Source organism: Pelobates fuscus, chromosome 4 (genome assembly GCF_036172605.1).
Source record: "Pelobates fuscus isolate aPelFus1 chromosome 4, aPelFus1.pri, whole genome shotgun sequence".
Classification (NCBI taxonomy): domain Eukaryota; kingdom Metazoa; phylum Chordata; class Amphibia; order Anura; family Pelobatidae; genus Pelobates; species Pelobates fuscus.
The window spans coordinates 296782388-296802735 of NC_086320.1; the positions used below are offsets into that span (position 1 = coordinate 296782388).

Sequence of the window (20348 nt, forward strand, 5' to 3'; positions counted from 1 at the left end):
GCCATAATGCAATGATCCAGCGTACAAATAGAATAGAGGAGTCGGGGGCGTGTCCTGACTGGAGAACCGAGCGGTCGCATGTACTAGCGGCTCCGTTCCTACCCGACCTCGAAGGAGCAATTAATACCGACAAACTGAAATTAAAAACCGCAATACAGAGATGTCACAACCCAAGGGGAAGAGGACCACTGACAGGTCCGAAAAAACAAACTTCTTTACCTCCAGAGCCGGTCAGCACAAAGCTCAGCAGCCGCACGAGCAGGCCCAAGATGGCGATGACGATCCTGCAGACCACGCAGAGCAGCCGGCGGATCATACTCCCGCCCTGACACAAGGGGTACTGAAAGCTCTGCTGGAAGAAATGTCAGGTAAAATCCTGAGCAAGCTAGATGCTGCAATGAAAGATATCCACAAAGATCTGCACGAGCTGGGTGCAAGGACATCACAAATGGAAGACAAAATGGCGGATTATGAGACGGCCCATAACTCCATGGTGGACACCATAGACAGCCTCCTAGCCCGACTTGAAGAGCAAGACGTTAAACTTGCGGATATGGAGGATAGAGCCCGCAGAAATAACCTGCGCATAAGAAGAGGGGTATCAGAATCCGTAAGCACACCAGACCTTATGGCTCACATCACAGGGCTCCTAAAATGCCTACTGCCTGACTGGCACCAGGAGATGATCCTATTAGATAGGATACACCGTACGGCTAAACCAAGCCTTTTACCACCTGAAACACCACGGGATATACTGCTCCGCATGCATTATTTTCACGCTAAGGAGGCAGCACTAAATGCTAACAGAATGAAGAAAAGCATGCCGGAGGCATACAAAGATATATCAATATATGCAGATATCTCCACCTATATGCTAAAACGCCGGAGAGAGTTTAAAGACATCACGCAAGCGCTGCGAGATAACCATCTCCCATATCGCTGGGGGTACCCGACCAAACTCTTCATCACTAAAAAGGGGAAAACAACAACCGTGAGAACGCCAGAGGACGGTCGAGACCTCCTAAAGACTTGGAACATTACTCTGCCAGACGCCTCGCCTGGAAAGAACACTACCAGACTATCCACAGACTGGAAGAAAGCAAAAAAGCGCCAAAACTGATCACCGGCTCCACATATGCAAGTTGCAAAAGGATAAGGTGCACGATAGGAGGTGCACGATAGGAGAAGGCCGAGACTGGGTAACGTAACGCAAAATGAAAGAAGAAGAAAAAAAAAACAAAAAAAAACAAGGGACATATACCCGTGAAAAGGGGGACACTTTTTATTTTTATTTCAAAATTTATGTCTTAACATTTTGGACTAGTTGGGCGTAGTTACTGTATGACCGTTTAATGTTAGGACAGTGACGGATTTCATGTAGAATACTTGAAACACGTGTGACATCCCAGGCCCTGCTACACATCCAGACACACAGAGCAACTCTGCACCACCATATAAACATATGCAACTCTGACGGATACACAACTGTTTGTTTACACAGACCGTAACACCCTACATGAGGTTTAGGGTTAGAGACGGTACAGGACGTGAAGCTTAGCTTCAACCCCTAGGCACGAAGATGCAGTGCCCAGCCACAATCTTGGCAATGTTGTTCAATGTATATACTTTTGTTATAGTTAAGTTTTTCCTTTATATGTCTTCCTGGGTTCAACTATGTACTGTTCCGTACCTTCACAACACCAACACACAAGAGGGATTAGGGGTTACAATTCTGGAGGCACCACCACTCGGCTTGAAAAGCTGGGAAGGAGTGATGGTTGCCATCGCCATAGAACAGACAGAATACCACACACAAAAGCGCTACAGAGAGCCACCGTGAAGATCTGTACTTACAATGTACGGGGACTTAACAACCCTGCAAAAAGACATCTACTCAACAGAGACCTTAAATCCCTAGACGTAGACATATTGTGTCTACAAGAGACGAAATGACCACCCACAGTCCCAGATGGCCAATTTTCCACACCAATTCCATTCAACCTCACCACACAAGTCCAAAGGGACGTCTATTCTCATAGGCAAGCATGTTAATTTTATCCTACATAAACATGAAGCAGACGAAAATGGTAGATTAGTAATAGGAACGATAAACGATATACTATATACGTTGGTAAGCATATATGCCCCTAACACTAATCAAAGAAATTTTGTGCATAGTGTCCTAACCAAATTCAACAGGGCATAACGGTGATTTGTGGAGATTTTAATCACATACTGGATGCAACACTTGACACCACACTGCAGCAACATCGTCATAGACACCGTCCACTGCTAAGGCAATGTAAAAAGCATACAAAAACTCCTCCACGACCACCATCTTTACGACACGTGGAGAATTACACACCCAGAAATTAGAGCCTACACACATTTCTCCGCTGTCCATAACTCTTACTCTAGAATCGACAGGTTCCTCCTGTCAGGCCCTCACCTAGACCAGATACACACATGTGATATTCATCAGATCACGTGGTCAGACCACGCTCCAGTGCTGCTTGACCTGAAAAACACTTATGATTTTAGACATCGCAGCCCATGGAAACTGAATAACGCTCTAATACAAGACCGGACCTTTATTAAAGATCTCGAAAAGGACTTGGACTCCTATTTTAGTACAAACGACAATGGGGAAGTAACACCAACGACCCTATGGCAGGCACACAAATCTGTGATTAGGGGGCTGTTGATCAGGAGGGCAGCCTACATAAAAAAAAACACACATACCAGAATCCAAACATGGAAAAAGGAACTATATGACCTCAACTCTCTGAACCAATTACAACCCACAGCAGAAATCAAACAGAAAATAGTGCACATATCCAGACTAATTCACCAACAAGCCCTAGAACAGACACAAGCACACATGACAAAATTAAAAATAGCTCACTACATGCAGGGAAATAAAGCGAGCAAACTACTGGCGTCGCGCCTTAAGCAGAAACAAGCGAACCAAAAAATAGCTTATCTCATAGATAACAAGGGCAGGAAAATCACTAAACCCAAAGACATAAGCGATGAGTTTGCCACATATTATCACAGCTTATACAATCTAAAAGAAGATAGCAACACGGCTACCCTGACAAATTCGAGTATTCAACAATATCTACAGCAGATTACACTGCCAACACTCATGACACAACACAAGGCAGACTTGATCAAACCTATAGATGGACGTGAAGTAGCGACTGTCATTAAAGAGTTACCCATTGGCAAATCACCCGGACCGGACGGGCTAACGAACCAGTACTACAAAACATTTAGCTCCACTCTAGCTCCATACTTAGCCTCCACCTTCAATTTTGCGACAACCACGAGGTCACTCCCAACAGACATGCTGCTAGCCCATATAGTCACGCTACCAAAACCAAACAAACCCTCTACATCCCCACAAAATTTCAGGCCCATATCGCCATATCGTTATGGGAGGAGATAGAAGCTGTTGAGGGGTGTCACACTGGTTTAAGCCACTTGTTTTGGGTGCCCCATAATCTAAGACCAAAACCCCCAACGCTACTCCCGACAACAGCATTACTGCTGGATATCTGGGACTCTACGAAAAGACAAATGGGACACCTTGGCAAATGGGCAAAACAGACACCAATGCAGAGTCTGACCATTGTGAACCCCACACTTGTAATGCAATGTAGGCAATGTAAAAAGCATACAAAAACTCCTCCACGACCACCATCTTTACGACACGTGGAGAATTACACACCCAGAAATTAGAGCCTACACACATTTCTCCGCTGTCCATAACTCTTACTCTAGAATCGACAGGTTCCTCCTGTCAGGCCCTCACCTAGACCAGATACACACATGTGATATTCATCAGATCACGTGGTCAGACCACGCTCCAGTGCTGCTTGACCTGAAAAACACTTATGATTTTAGACATCGCAGCCCATGGAAACTGAATAACGCTCTAATACAAGACCGGACCTTTATTAAAGATCTCGAAAAGGACTTGGACTCCTATTTTAGTACAAACGACAATGGGGAAGTAACACCAACGACCCTATGGCAGGCACACAAATCTGTGATTAGGGGGCTGTTGATCAGGAGGGCAGCCTACATAAAAAAAAACACACATACCAGAATCCAAACATGGAAAAAGGAACTATATGACCTCAACTCTCTGAACCAATTACAACCCACAGCAGAAATCAAACAGAAAATAGTGCACATATCCAGACTAATTCACCAACAAGCCCTAGAACAGACACAAGCACACATGACAAAATTAAAAATAGCTCACTACATGCAGGGAAATAAAGCGAGCAAACTACTGGCGTCGCGCCTTAAGCAGAAACAAGCGAACCAAAAAATAGCTTATCTCATAGATAACAAGGGCAGGAAAATCACTAAACCCAAAGACATAAGCGATGAGTTTGCCACATATTATCACAGCTTATACAATCTAAAAGAAGATAGCAACACGGCTACCCTGACAAATTCGAGTATTCAACAATATCTACAGCAGATTACACTGCCAACACTCATGACACAACACAAGGCAGACTTGATCAAACCTATAGATGGACGTGAAGTAGCGACTGTCATTAAAGAGTTACCCATTGGCAAATCACCCGGACCGGACGGGCTAACGAACCAGTACTACAAAACATTTAGCTCCACTCTAGCTCCATACTTAGCCTCCACCTTCAATTTTGCGACAACCACGAGGTCACTCCCAACAGACATGCTGCTAGCCCATATAGTCACGCTACCAAAACCAAACAAACCCTCTACATCCCCACAAAATTTCAGGCCCATATCGCCATATCGTTATGGGAGGAGATAGAAGCTGTTGAGGGGTGTCACACTGGTTTAAGCCACTTGTTTTGGGTGCCCCATAATCTAAGACCAAAACCCCCAACGCTACTCCCGACAACAGCATTACTGCTGGATATCTGGGACTCTACGAAAAGACAAATGGGACACCTTGGCAAATGGGCAAAACAGACACCAATGCAGAGTCTGACCATTGTGAACCCCACACTTGTAATGCAATGTAGGCAATGTAAAAAGCATACAAAAACTCCTCCACGACCACCATCTTTACGACACGTGGAGAATTACACACCCAGAAATTAGAGCCTACACACATTTCTCCGCTGTCCATAACTCTTACTCTAGAATCGACAGGTTCCTCCTGTCAGGCCCTCACCTAGACCAGATACACACATGTGATATTCATCAGATCACGTGGTCAGACCACGCTCCAGTGCTGCTTGACCTGAAAAACACTTATGATTTTAGACATCGCAGCCCATGGAAACTGAATAACGCTCTAATACAAGACCGGACCTTTATTAAAGATCTCGAAAAGGACTTGGACTCCTATTTTAGTACAAACGACAATGGGGAAGTAACACCAACGACCCTATGGCAGGCACACAAATCTGTGATTAGGGGGCTGTTGATCAGGAGGGCAGCCTACATAAAAAAAAACACACATACCAGAATCCAAACATGGAAAAAGGAACTATATGACCTCAACTCTCTGAACCAATTACAACCCACAGCAGAAATCAAACAGAAAATAGTGCACATATCCAGACTAATTCACCAACAAGCCCTAGAACAGACACAAGCACACATGACAAAATTAAAAATAGCTCACTACATGCAGGGAAATAAAGCGAGCAAACTACTGGCGTCGCGCCTTAAGCAGAAACAAGCGAACCAAAAAATAGCTTATCTCATAGATAACAAGGGCAGGAAAATCACTAAACCCAAAGACATAAGCGATGAGTTTGCCACATATTATCACAGCTTATACAATCTAAAAGAAGATAGCAACACGGCTACCCTGACAAATTCGAGTATTCAACAATATCTACAGCAGATTACACTGCCAACACTCATGACACAACACAAGGCAGACTTGATCAAACCTATAGATGGACGTGAAGTAGCGACTGTCATTAAAGAGTTACCCATTGGCAAATCACCCGGACCGGACGGGCTAACGAACCAGTACTACAAAACATTTAGCTCCACTCTAGCTCCATACTTAGCCTCCACCTTCAATTTTGCGACAACCACGAGGTCACTCCCAACAGACATGCTGCTAGCCCATATAGTCACGCTACCAAAACCAAACAAACCCTCTACATCCCCACAAAATTTCAGGCCCATATCGTTGCTAAACACAGATGCGAAAATCCTTGCGAAAGTATATGCACTGAGACTGGGGCAAATCATCCCGTACATCATACACAAAGACCAAGTGGGATTTGTGAAAGGGAGACAGGGGTCCGACAGCACCAGGAAGGTGGTGAACCTACTATACAAACTCCAGACACACAAACGAGGGGGCCTCTTCGTATCTTTGGATGCGGAGAAGGCCTTCGACAGGCTGCACTGGGGATTTCTCAAGGAAACCCTGCACAAATTTGGGATCCCACAAGAATTCGTAGCAGCAGTGGACACGCTCTATAGTGCACCATCGGCACAGGTCCTAAACTCAGGATTCTTATCAAAACCCTTCCGTCTAACGAACGGCACCCGCCAGGGGTGCCCCCTGTCACCATTGCTCTACATCCTGGCCCTAGAACCCCTAGCCAGTAAAACTAGAGCAAATACGAACATACACGGCATTAAGATAGGGCGCAATGAATATAAAGCGGGGCTGTTCGCAGACGATGTGATCCTGACACTCACGCAACCACTCATCTCGCTACCGAATCTCCTTACTGAAATCGTCACGTATGAGCAACAATCATACTATAAACTAAATCTCAATAAAACGCAAGCTATGGGTCTGGGAATACCCGCTACAACACTGACACAATTAAAAGACTGTTTCCAGTTTGACTGGAGGGAAGATTATCTGGATATCTTATCCTGGATAGGAAGAATGGTAGCCATTAAAATGATGCTACTACCCAAATACCAATACCTACTGCGCACATTGCAGATATTTCTCCCCAAATCCTACCTTAATAAATTACAAAGGCTACTCACTAGATTTGTATGGGCGAACAAAAAGGCTAGCGTAGCTACAACTCTGCTATGCAAACCAGTGCCCAACGGGGGGCTGGGTCTCCCCAATGTACACATATACTACAAAGCTGCTGTTATGTCAACAGTAATACAGACGTACAAAACACAAAAAACAGGAGACAGACCACAATGGGAGGAGATAGAAGCTGTTGAGGGGTGTCACACTGGTTTAAGCCACTTGTTTTGGGTGCCCCATAATCTAAGACCAAAACCCCCAACGCTACTCCCGACAACAGCATTACTGCTGGATATCTGGGACTCTACGAAAAGACAAATGGGACACCTTGGCAAATGGGCAAAACAGACACCAATGCAGAGTCTGACCATTGTGAACCCCACACTTAATGTTCGCCCGTGGATACAAAATGGTTGTTCGAATCTGGGCCAACTCCTCTGTGATGACAAAATCATACCATATACAGACCTAGGACAGACATATAACCTACCTAGTAACACGCTGTTTTCCTACCTTCAAATGAAATCGCTATTAGAGAACAATATAGACAGGACCCCCTCTCTTGAGATGCCATATACACTATGTGGACAGGGCACCATACCGACAAAACTGCTATCCAAACTCTACACAACCCTAAACACCAGCCCGCACAATGACACCCTGGACAAATTTAAAGAGCACTGGCACAATGATATACGAAAACAGTTCACGGACGCTCAATGGCGACAGGCTTTTATAGCACATAAAGGGAGATCGAGGTGTTCCTCCCACATAGAGCTGATGAGGAAAATCCAATATAGATGATACCTGGTGCCAACTAGACTGGGTAACATCTATCTGACCACATCCACACTATGTTGGAGGTGTGGGGAAGATGAAGGTAGCATGTATCACATATGGTGGACATGTCCACAGATAGAGAAATACTGGGAGCAAGTGGAGGAGCTCATTAATGGTTCCTTACACACGAGACTTACTCTGCAACCAGAGACTGGGCTGCTTTTTATGCTTCCTGAAACGCTAGACAGAGCACAAAAGACACTTCTGTTCCACATACTCATTGCTGCAAACACACTGATTGCAAGAGCATGGAAACAGCCCACCTGCCCTAACCTCACAGAACTCCTATCCCAGATTTCCATGAATCTAACGTATGAAATGTTGCTTAGAATAAGATATACTGCCCCAAACCATCTCATAGAGGCCAGACAACACTGGGAAAGGTTCGCGATCGAGAAGGACAAAACCATACTCGCATCCTAACACAGAACACATAAGAAAGACACACTGGTGAGCAAAGCCACTCGACAGGGGATTTAATAGCACAGGTTTAGATCGGTGTCTTTACTGTCATGAAGGCTCTGCGCAGCCTAAGATACTATAATGTATTCCTACTGTATACACAATACGGCAAAACAACCATCTGTTAACACGTTGATGTTAGTCCTTGCTTAGGGTAAAATGTTGTAAATGACGAATATTGTACACTGTTGCAACAACCGTGTTGTATTAACCACGATACTCATTAATTTATCAAGAACCTGGAAGATTTGTTTCCCCTCCCCATCTTTTTATTTCTGTACCCCTTTATATTTACGTTGACTGAAAATTTCAAAAAAGAATAAATTGAAAAAAAAAAGAATAGAGGAGTCATATGTAACAATAACAGAAGTGTTAAAATATGAAGATAGTGAGGTGAATCACCAACGATATTATTTTAGGCATAGAAGTGGTGCACATTTAAAGAGACCATATAGAAGGAGAACGCTCCACACACCCAAGATGGCAGCAACCCACACCACATTACCTCCTACCAACAAGCTCCCCCACACACCAGAGCAGCGGGCGGCTACCAGGCTCTATACAGCGGCGGAGCAGCGGAAGCAGAAGAGGTCAGTGGCAATCAACCAACCAACGGCAACAAGCAGTGGAGGGAGCCCCATGACAAGCGACAGAGAGAAGCCTTACCCACCCCCTCCAGCACTAAGCGCCGGCACACAGAACGCAGCAACAGATAAAGGACGGAGAAGCACTGGCCTCGACCCAGGATCGCAAGATTCCACCACAAGAGAGGGAGAGAGCTTTAGTGGCATGGACTGATCCAGTGACTAAAAACACTATAAGAACGCTGAAAGCTCCTTACCCAGGCGCAATAATTCTGCCACATTTCACTTCCCCCTCTGCCCTCACCACCGGAGGTTACCTGCTGTGAAGATCATCCTAACTAATTATAACAATCTGTCACTCCAGACTCAAACATCATTTATCATGCTGATGTGTCATCTTAGGTTTAAACCTTTGTTGCCTAGGTTTGAGCATGTTTGAGCTTATGTACTACTTAACTGCTATATTCCCTTCTAAGCTTGCATATTCAGCACTAGTATGTTCATAACTTAAAAGCGACAAAGGCCTAGTACACTATCGCATATAAGCCTGATAATCAAAGCATATAAATTAGTATAGAATCCTAATATATGCCTGTTTAAATCTTGAAACGTTTACCTACCTAACCTATGACTTTCCTACATCGTTATAAAATATAAAATGGTGCATGTACTATCAGTAACCCCTATTGTAAAGTTTGATATTACGCATGAGGAATGCCGTTGGGGTACCTCATGCTCACCTGTTGTATTCATTTGCACTGCAAAAAAATATAAAAAAAATAAATATCCTCTTGGTAGTTCCATGTACGTTCGCTGCCATTATTTAAATAAAGTACATGGAACAACCAAGAGGATACAAAGAGGACTGTGTGTATATGCTGAGGTGGCATTACATGTATGCCCTTGCATTTGTAAAGTAAATGTCCATTATAATCTCACAAGAACCATTTCTATTTCCTTTCAGGGTATAGATGAAGGACCAGAAGGGCTCAAGTTGATTTCTGACATTATCCGTGAAAAGATGGGAATCGATGTCAGTGTGCTGATGGGAGCAAACATTGCAAATGAGGTTGCTGCTGAGAAATTTTGCGAGACCACAATAGGTAAACTATCTTCCGAAAGGACCCTCATTACCTTTCATGATAAACCCACTGTATCACTGCTGAAGTGCTCCCTTTATGGTCCTAGTGTCCACTGCACAGTGCGAGCAAATCTAATGATGGGCTTGCGCTTTGTTGCCCTTGAACAGTTCTCGGATGTCTTGTGAATTTTTTTTGTTTAGTTTCTCTTTACAGAGAAATTGCCTTTCAGAGACATCTCACTGAGAATCCTCTGAAGGTGTCCCTCCATGCAAGAACACCTCTGATGTGCTTGCGTGCATCGGCTCATGCATGCACAAGCAGCATACTGATCTAAAGTCTGTGGACTCTGGTCTGAGGTATGCGGTGGGGGACAGGCGCATTCAAGTGTAGCCAACGGAAGCAGGAAGAACCCCCCCCCCCCCCCCGGCTGTTTTACAACTAGTAGGATGTTTCATTTCTAATCGAAATTTGCACTTTTATAAACCGTAATTACTATCGGATACTCCTTACCGATAAAGTGGGTGTGATATTGGTGTAAAAATGCCAGGAAAGAGTATTGTGCAGTGTGTGGGTGAGGGGTGTGTGCGGGTAAGGGTGCAGTGTGTGTGTGGGTGTGCGGGTAAGGGTAAGGGTGCAGTGTGTGTGTGTGCGGGTAAGGGTGCTGTGTTTGCGTGAGGGTGCTATGTGCATGTGAGGAAGTGTGTGTGAGGGTGCTGTGAGTGTCAGGAATGCAGTGTGTGTGAGGATGCTGTGAGTGTCAGGCATGCAGTGAGGGTGCTGTGACTGTCAGTGGTGCAGTGTTAGTGTGTGTGATTATATCTCCCCCCCCCTCCCTTCTTACCTTTAGCCTGGGATGGGGGATCCTGCTGCTGCCATCAGTGGTGAGTGAACTCTAGCCTATGGGGCTAGAGTTCACTCTTGCGAGACCCGGAGCGTTACCATGGCAATGCTCTGAATCTCGCGAGAGGAACCCTGCGGAGCTCCAAGATAGAGCTCTTCCAGGTTCCTCTCCTGTCTCCCTCCCTCTCTTCCCCGCCGGCCGCATGAAACTGCCTGTGGGCCGGTGAAGGAGATCTTTGATCTCGCCACCGGCCGATGAAGGCACGCAGCAGGGTTGGTGCTTAGTGCCGGCCCTGCATAGACCGGCGGAGGAGATCCTGTGATCTCCCTGCCGGCCTCGGGCCCCTGGCCACCGCAGCTCCCTGGGCATTTGCCCGGTGTACTCGATGGCCAATCCGGGCCTGGATATGGGTCTTTTAAAGGGACTCTATAGGCTTCCAGACAACTTCATCTCCTTCAAGTGGTCTAAGTACACTGTCTCCTTAGCCCTGAGCTGCAAACCTTTACATTTCAGAGAAACCAGTATTTCTTTTCACATCTGCCTGGATGTTTGCATGCAGTGTGAATGTTCTTGTACTACTAGAACGAGAAATATTTTGGTATATTTCACCGCTTAGCAGAAAGCTGCTATCATTCAAGAGGGTAGTTCAGGTCAGGAATGTAAGGATCTGCTTTTTTTGCCTGCCTAATAAAGGCTGTCCGTAACAATTAAACCCGGTAGTTTTAAAAACATTGTTCTGACTGAAAAATTAAGCTCCAGAGGGGCGTGGTTACGGCTCTGACCAAGATGGCCGCATAGAGAGACAGCTCCGCTCCACCGGACCCTGACAAGCCGCCTTCTAAGCGTTTAACTCAGCCAAATGGGTCGCACTAAGCGCCCGGAGCAACCCCAGACCCCCAGGAACCTCCAACAGGGCCCCCTGGACGGCTACCTGCTCCCGCAGCCGGGAGCCAGCGGAGAGACGGGAAGCCCCAAAATGGCGCCGACCACCCCGCCGGGGTCAGGCGGCACCGCCCTAGAGAGGATTGAGGATAGGCTGGAGAGCCTGACCGCATCTATGGCCACAAAAGACGACCTAAAGTCACTTACCTCCGCCATCCAAGACACCCTCAGGGCTGAAATAGCGGGGATCCGCTCCGAGGTCACATCCCATGCAGGCCGTATCGCACGGACGGAGGAGGCAATTGAGGCCCTCACAGCACGCCAGACGTCTGCCGACACGGCAATTGCCCGCCAAGGCTCTATGCTCCTATCAGCGAGGAGACACCTCGAGGACCTGGACAACAGAGGTCGGAGGTGTAATATTCGCATCCGGGGGGTGCCTGAGGCTGAGGGTACGGATGAGAATGTGGTGGACATACTCACTGAGCTCTTCCAGACTATCCTGCAACCAACATCGCCGGAGCATATTGAGTTCGAAAGGGCACATAGAATTGCGAGACCCAGATCCCTGGAAGACGGTCCGAGGGATCTCATATGCTGCCTACATTCCTTCCCCATTAAAGACAACATTATGAAGAAGGCCAGGGATAGACCGACGTGGCCCTATAGAGGGGCACAGGTTGCCCTATACAACGACTTGTCCCCACTCACGCTAGAGGCCCGGCGGGCCCTCCGCCCTGTGACAGCAGCGCTAAGAGACAACAACATATCCTACAAGTGGGGGTTCCCCTTCGCTTTGCTGACCAGGCACCGCAACAACTGGATATCTATCCGCTGGCCTGAAGATGTCCCGAGATTCATGGATGACCTGGGCCTTCCAACTCCTACCGTTCCCAACTGGATCCTGGGACCAACGGCTCCTATGTCGAGACCGCAAAGAGCATCCCGGCGGAGAGACGCCCGCTCCCCTTCTGCTCGGCCTGCAATACGACGTAGGAACCCGGCATCCCCTGAAGAATGAACACCGATCTGCCGGGATGGGAGCCGGCGCCCCGGGACCCTAACCCGGGTGTCCCACCGACCTGTCCCCCGGACTTCACCTGTAGCTGCTGCCACCTACCCCCACAGTTCGTTTGGGCCTTGACGGGACGGAGCACGCCTACAGGTATGGTGAGCCGCATTTGGGCGGGGAATGGGGGGGTCTGTGGACTCGGGGCATGGCCCTGCGGGCCTCTTCGGGTGACTCTCTCTGCGGCTGCCCTACCACCTTTCTCACCTTGGGGGAGGCTTCTCTTCAGGGACCTGGGCACGCATGGTTTTTTTTTGGGGGGGGGGACCCTTTGGGCGAGGGAGCAGACATCCACCGCATTGACTCGTGCCCTGAACTGCACACCGAAATTCCTGGCCTCCGCTCAGTCAAGCCGATGAGTCCTTGTATGTATACAATATAAGGAGGGAGAAGTGAAAGGGCAAAGGGAAGGAAAGGGGAGAATATTTATTTCAGTCTACTTTATTTTATTTTATTTATTATTATTATTTTATTGTTATTATATTTTACTTCATATCATCTAATTACGCAAGTATCAGCATGTACCTATATGTAGGGGGTGTGGGGTGGGGGACACATATGTGGGTTAAATATGCAATTGCTGTCATGCCTCTACTTCCTGATTGGTGTATTACTGGGATGTGCTGGGTGTGACACTGACTGGAGACGTAGTTTTACGGTATCCCGCTACCACCCACCGCCCCCCCCCCCCCCCACCTTGCCTACGCCCCCTATCGCTGACCGGGAGGGAACTCAAAGACACGCCTATAGGGAAAGGTGGTAACGATGTCTAGACCGGGGGAGCCCTCCACCCCCCCCTTTTTCTTTTCCTTTCCCCCCCCCCCCCTTTTTTTATTATTTATTTATTTATTTTTTCTCTCTCCTTCCCCTACCGACCACATACGACTTGGACGACAACGGGGTTGTGCCGGAACCCGGCTGGCTGAGGGGCGGGTTTGGAGACACCGGGGGTCAATGTTGATACACTGTTATATTCTGTCTCGTTATGATTGCCTGATTTACCCCCCCCTTTTTTCTTTTTTTTTTAAGCTGTTGCACTCCTCTTGTTAATGTATATTTCATGGCCCAAACACCGAATCTGTGACACTGACTAGCACTCCCATGAGAGAGAGCAGACTTTTCCCTCCGGGTGGATAGACTGGTGGAGCCACCGTTGCCCGTGAGTGGCGCTCTGAACCCCCGTCCCACTAGTACGAAGTCACATGACTAAATACAGAGACAGGGAAGACGTTCAGACGACGACTGGGAAGGTACCCCCCCGTCCGGGGGATTCGAAGGGGACACTGGGGGTCTGAGACGTAGACAATAGCCAATATACAATCCATTTATACCACCCCCGACGCTCCTGAGACACTATGACCGCCCTCCACACACAGACCGATCTGTCTGGCTTGACAATAGCTCTAGGGGGTCCGGTGGGGCGGACAAACCCACTGTTAGGTAAATCAATTCTCTTGGGCAGAGCCTGACGCGCATTCCCCACACCACACACTCGTGCTACGAGTTGGGCAACTGGGCTGTGGTTGCTCTCGCCTTCTGGGCTGGAACCAAGGCGAGGTACCACTAGCACTGGTTGCAGCACGAGACCTACCATTAATATCACTCTATACGGGGTTACACTCGAGATACCTACAATCCCGGAGTGACCACCAGGGACACAAGTTTCCATTTTTTGTCACACTAGAGGGACGCTGACAGGCTACGTTTCCCGGGCACCTGGACCCTGATCTCGAACCCTAGAGCCTTTGCTACCTGCCTCTCATCCCTTTTACTTATCTCTTCCCCTCTCTACCTCCTCTTCCCTTCCTACGGTGATCTGTGTCGAGCTTGGCTACTCTACCGGTTGCCCCCTGGGATCGCGGGCTCTCTGGGACATCGGTGAACTAGGGTAGCACCGATAACACGCTACGGGTATGGCTTACCAAAATACACCCCTGAGGGTACTCACGCAGAATTGTAGGGGCCTCAACATACCTGAACGCAGGACTCACCTCCTGAGGGAACTGAAGAAAAAACACGTAACAGTGGCCATGATTCAGGAAACCCACTTTAAAGAGGGCGCAGTGCCCCAGCTAAAAAATAGACACTATCCGAACAATTTTTTCTCTAACCATTCGACGGCCCACAAAGCTGGCACGGCCATAATACTAGCCGCTGAGCTCGAATTTAAGGAACTCGAACGTACTCAAGACTCCCAAGGTCGATACCTCTTTTTAAAAGGGGTCATAGCAGATAAGATATACACACTGGCCAACATCTACGCTCCCAACCGACGCCAAGCCCCTTTTCTCCGGAATGCCTTACACATTCTGGAGGACTTTACAGACGGCATCCTAATTGTGGGGGGAGACTTCAATGTCCCCCTAGACCCAATGCTGGATTCCTCTTCGGGACACAGTTGCATCCCACAGAGCAGTATCCGGTCTATACGCAGATCACTGGAGGACCTGAGATTGGTTGACTGCTGGAGGACGCTTAACCCTTCGGTGAAGGATTATACCTACTATTCCGCCCTTCACAATCGCTACTCGCGCATTGACTATCTCTTTATAACACAAGAAGGTCTCTCCCGTCTACTTAGGTCAGACATAGACCCTGCCACATGGTCGGATCACAGCTCGGTCTGGATGGAATTGGAGTCTCCCCTGTTCCGCCCATCGTCCTGGACCTGGAGACTCAATGAGGCTCTACTACTGGATCCCGCCACTACAGATCAAATAAACCAGGAGTTGGAACTTTACTTTCGCGAAAACAATGTACCTGAAACGTCACCAATATCTGTGTGGGAAGCCCACAAAAGTGTCATCCGCGGCTCTTTCATCCGCATCGCGTCACAAAAGCGAAAAGCAACCATGGCCGAGATGACCGACTTATACCGGAAGATAACTTCACTGGAAAGCCGACACAAACGGTCACAGCTGAACGAAGTCTATGGGGAACTGATGGAACACAGGAGAAAACTTAGGGACCTCATCACACGAAAACATCTTCGCACCTTACAGCGTACAAAAGGGTTTTACTACGCCCACGCTAATAAGGGGGGGAAATACCTGGCTAGGCTGCTAAAGGGCCCCATGCCCCGCAGGCAAATACGGAAACTCAGACTAGCCTCAGGCGAGGTGACCCCCTTTCCGCAGAAGATAGCTGATGAGTTCCGGATTTTCTACCAGAATCTTTACAACCTGCGTCCTCCCCTTCGGACGACACGAGACGAAAGCCGACGCGTGCAAATATCGGACTATTTAATCAACACAGTCACCAACAAGATTGACCAGGATTCAGCATCCGTGCTTGATGCACCGATTAGCTTGGAAGAGCTGACGGCGGCCCTCAAAATATCCAAATCAGGCAAAGCCCCGGGCCCGGATGGCTTCTCGACTGGCTATTATAAGAACTACTCCAACCTCCTGCTGCCATGGCTGACTAAAGCGATTAATGCGGTGGATGAAGGAGGGAGCCTGGGCGCGGAATCCTTAGCGGCGACCATTACAGTTTTGCTCAAGCCAGGAAAGGACCCTCTGCTCTGCGGAAGTTATCGTCCCATCTCCTTGTTAAACACAGATGCCAAATTGTTTACGAAGGTCATAGCAAGCAGACTTAACCACCTCCTACCGGACCTGATCCACGTAGACCAGACAGGCTTCATCCCGGGACGAGAGGCTAGGGATAGCACACTGAGGCTATTCTCCATCCAACAACACGCCAGGATGACGAAGGCCCAACTACTCCTGTTATCGACTGATGCCGAAAAGGCATTTGATAGGGTCGACTGGACGTACATGATGGCCACTTTACAACAGATGGGATGTGGGCAGAGGTTCCTCACGTGGATATCAGCCCTCTATAGTAAACCGCATGCAACTGTAAGAGTCAACGGGTCTACGATTGCTGCCTTTGGGATTGGCAATGGCACCCGGCAGGGCTGCCCTCTCTCGCCACTTCTGTTCGCAATGACATTGGAACCGCTCCTCCAGGCGATTCGCTTAAACCCGAACATACAAGGATATGAGTGGCAAGACACACACCATAAGGTAGCCGCTTACGCGGATGACCTCATGTTCTTCGTTAGGAACCCGAGGACAACGCTACCTTGCCTACTCGCAGAATTCGACACATTTGGTAAGATCTCGGGCTTCAGACTTAATCTCTCCAAATGTGAGGTCCTGAATATCACGATCCCTACGGAAGACTACAAGTCACTTGACTCGCAGTTCCCATTCCGGTGGTGCTATGGCAAAATGAAGTACCTGGGGGTCTGGGTGGCCACAGCACCGGACGACACTTATCAAATCAACTTTGTTCCCCTCTTGAAGTCAATAGCGGCCGATCTGAATAGATGGTCACACCCGCACATAACATGGCACGGCAGAGTAGCTGTACTAAAAATGAATATCTTACCGAGAGTTCTCTACCTCATGCAAACAATTCCTCTGGCCATACCGAGCACCTTCTTCTCCTCACTGAAAACGGCGATAATTAAATTTGTGTGGCGCGGAGGCCGTTCCAGAATCCGTCACGACATACTTTGCCGGCCGCGGAACCACGGGGGACTGGCACTCCCGGACATCAAGAAGTATCACCAAGCCACGATATTACAGCGGATACTGGACTGGCACCTAGACCCTTCGTCGAAACAATGGGTAGCGCTGGATAAAGGCCTACTCGGACCATCGCTCGAAATGGAGATATGGGGGACAGCACGGGGACGGATGTCCAACGAAGACAACGGAGGTCCGATACAACAAACGCTGCTCGGATGGCGGTCGCTGAGGAACATGGGCCATATCTCGCCTACCCCCAGCCCCATGATACCGCTGACGCATAACGCGTCTCTGGGGGGCGGACTACCATCGGGCGCATGGCCCATCGCGAGCGCTGGGAAATACATTCCCATCTACCAAATTCTCGAAGGGGGCGGAATGCGGGACCTGACCACGCTATTGGGAACAAATACCAGGACTCCCCTCACGGTCCTCAGATATCTACAAATGCAACATTATTACAACTCGATACCACATAAAGATCGCTTGCATCGGGACCTCACCTGGTTTGAAGACCTCTGCAACCAGGGCGTCCCACTTAGCCACACAATCTCGGCTTTATATCAACACTTACTTATCGGGGACAAATCTCAGGCATCCACCTTTCGCCGTCAATGGGAAGAACAACTTGGAAAAGTACTTACACCCGCACAATGGGAAACGGCATTGCTATGGCAACAGAAAAGCTCTATGAGTTCATACTACCAGGAGGTCAACTACAAATTGCTCTCATTGTGGTATAGGACCCCAACCTTGCTGCACCGGATCTTTCCATCGATCACCCCATTGTGCTGGAGATGCCAAGCAGCACGCGGCACGCTGATACACATTTGGTGGGACTGTAGGGATATCGTCCCATACTGGGCGATGATTAAAGGAGCCATAACCGACATTTTAGGAGATATCCCAGAATGGAACGCAGAACTGGCCCTACTACACATCTCAACGCAATCCATTCGGACCTATAAAAGATCTATACTACGCCACTTGCTTAACGCAGCCAAAGCCAATATACCAGCACACTGGAAAACGAGCGACACGCCGACAAAGAAAGAATGGATCCGCAGGGTGGAGGACATACATGGAGCGGAAGACATTCACGCCTCCCTGACTGGCCGTGAAACGAAACATATGGAATTGTGGCTTCCGTGGTTCACATACATTACCCAGTATAGACAGACAACTGATTCCCTTGGGCCCGCTAACCGGGGGGCAGCTGGCGTGGGCTCTGCTTGACGCAGAGCACCTCACCCTATATCCCTTCCTACTACACTCACATCCTCCTGTCCCCTTTCCCACCTCTATGATTGCTGAGTTCAAGGGTCCCGGGGCCTGTGGGAGGGGGGCCGAGATCATTATGAAGTGTTATTGACGCACGCAAATCCACCTCACCTTAACACGATATGGGCTCCTGACCCACACGGGACCCGCTCACCTGCTTAGGTTTCTGGGGCGCGAGAGACGCGCCCAGACGCACACACTGTTACCACACGAATAAATATCTGGGACCTCACACGTCCGCAGCTGACAGTCCTGTACCACGTAGACCCACTTCAAACTAACTTCACGCTAACGCTGAAACACACTGTAATGACATGGTTCCACAGCTCATGCCTGACAATTGCGTTGTACTCAACAAACTTATGTAATTCACATCCTGGGATATCCGCGCACTGCGGGCTCTGCCAAGAGGAGCAACAACCATAGATTAGCACACTATTGACAAGGACTGTAGGACACCCTCCCGCGGCAATACGCAGCCAAACCGTGGGAACCAATCCGTGCCAACCTTATATGAGGGCCACTCATACCTCAATAATGTATCCCTATACGACCGGATTCTTACCTTACAGTGACGCTAACCACGATACGTGACTACACCCGCCAACGCGACGTGTTAGGTTTACTTTGTGAGAACTTAACTGACCCACAAATCAGAACCCACTGGGAGTCTGAACCCATCTTTCCTATACCTTCCTTGACACCGTACCCTACTGTTCGTGTAATACAGTGCTAGGTGACTCTCATGTTTCTGTGTTGGGAGCGGTTTACCCCGTATGCAACCAATGTTTGTTTACTGCATATAATCCTGTTGATCGAAACTTTTAATATGATACATACATGTTATTCTGTATAAAGCTACCGTCTCGCAATATATAATACTCACGCTGTAAACGTTATGCTGGATAGCTATTCTTATCATACCCGGAGACCCGCGGGTCTCTCTATTGAAATGTATGTTGAATTCTACTTGCTTCACTATCTTAACATTGCCTACAGAGAACAGAAACCTGCGAGTTTCTTACTGTTTACCAATTGAGTGCCTTTCTCAACATGAAAATATCATAATAAAAAGATTTCCAAAAAAAAAAAAAATTAAGCTCCAGGGGGCTTGGAAGAGATATTTTAATATGACAGATCAGATTTAATGAGCACAATGTAGATGCTCCCATTAGCACTAATGCTACGTTTCATTGCACAAACTCCAAATTGGCATACAATATTAACCATTGTCTGTTCACCATCTCTTGCTAGCGCGCACAACACAATACAAATATTGCGTCCACTCAACATTTTTCTCCAAGGAACATTCTGCACTATTACAGCTTCCCTGTTACAAAAAAATATATAAATATATATTTTTTTAAATTGAAATTAACAGAAGCATTAAACTATATATCATCTAGCCAACTGAATAAATAGACTTTTACATCAAATCACTGTAGGTGTTCTAAAGCTCGAGACATAGGCAAAATTTTGTAATTTCTTTCTATAAAGTTTTTTTTTCTTTTAAACATCTTGAGATGCGACAAATGGAAGACATAATGTTCTAGAGATCCAATTTCATGCTTTGAAGATCAGGTAATAACGTGTCACCTATTAAATGTACTTGGTTTATTAATATGTGTATTATGATGGTCATTAAAAACCTCTCTTGATGGCTGCTGTATCGGAAAGTACAGTCTTCCAGCTCTTTCCCTCCCTCCCCAAATCTCCTGAGGCATGTACAATGTTTCTGCATTACAAAGTAATGCATGGAACTTGAATTCTGGTTACAAATGTAC

At 47.6% G+C, this 20348-nt stretch overlaps 1 protein-coding gene across 1 annotated transcript in view; it reads left to right on the forward strand.

Moving 5' to 3' along the window:
• GPD1L (glycerol-3-phosphate dehydrogenase 1 like) overlaps nt 1-20348 on the forward strand; it is a 62455-nt gene that overhangs the window by 14311 nt on the left and 27796 nt on the right. The window contains exon 4 of the mRNA XM_063452228.1: nt 9833-9971. Within this exon, the coding sequence (XP_063308298.1) occupies nt 9833-9971 (139 nt within the window). The remainder of the gene's footprint in view (nt 1-9832; nt 9972-20348) is intronic.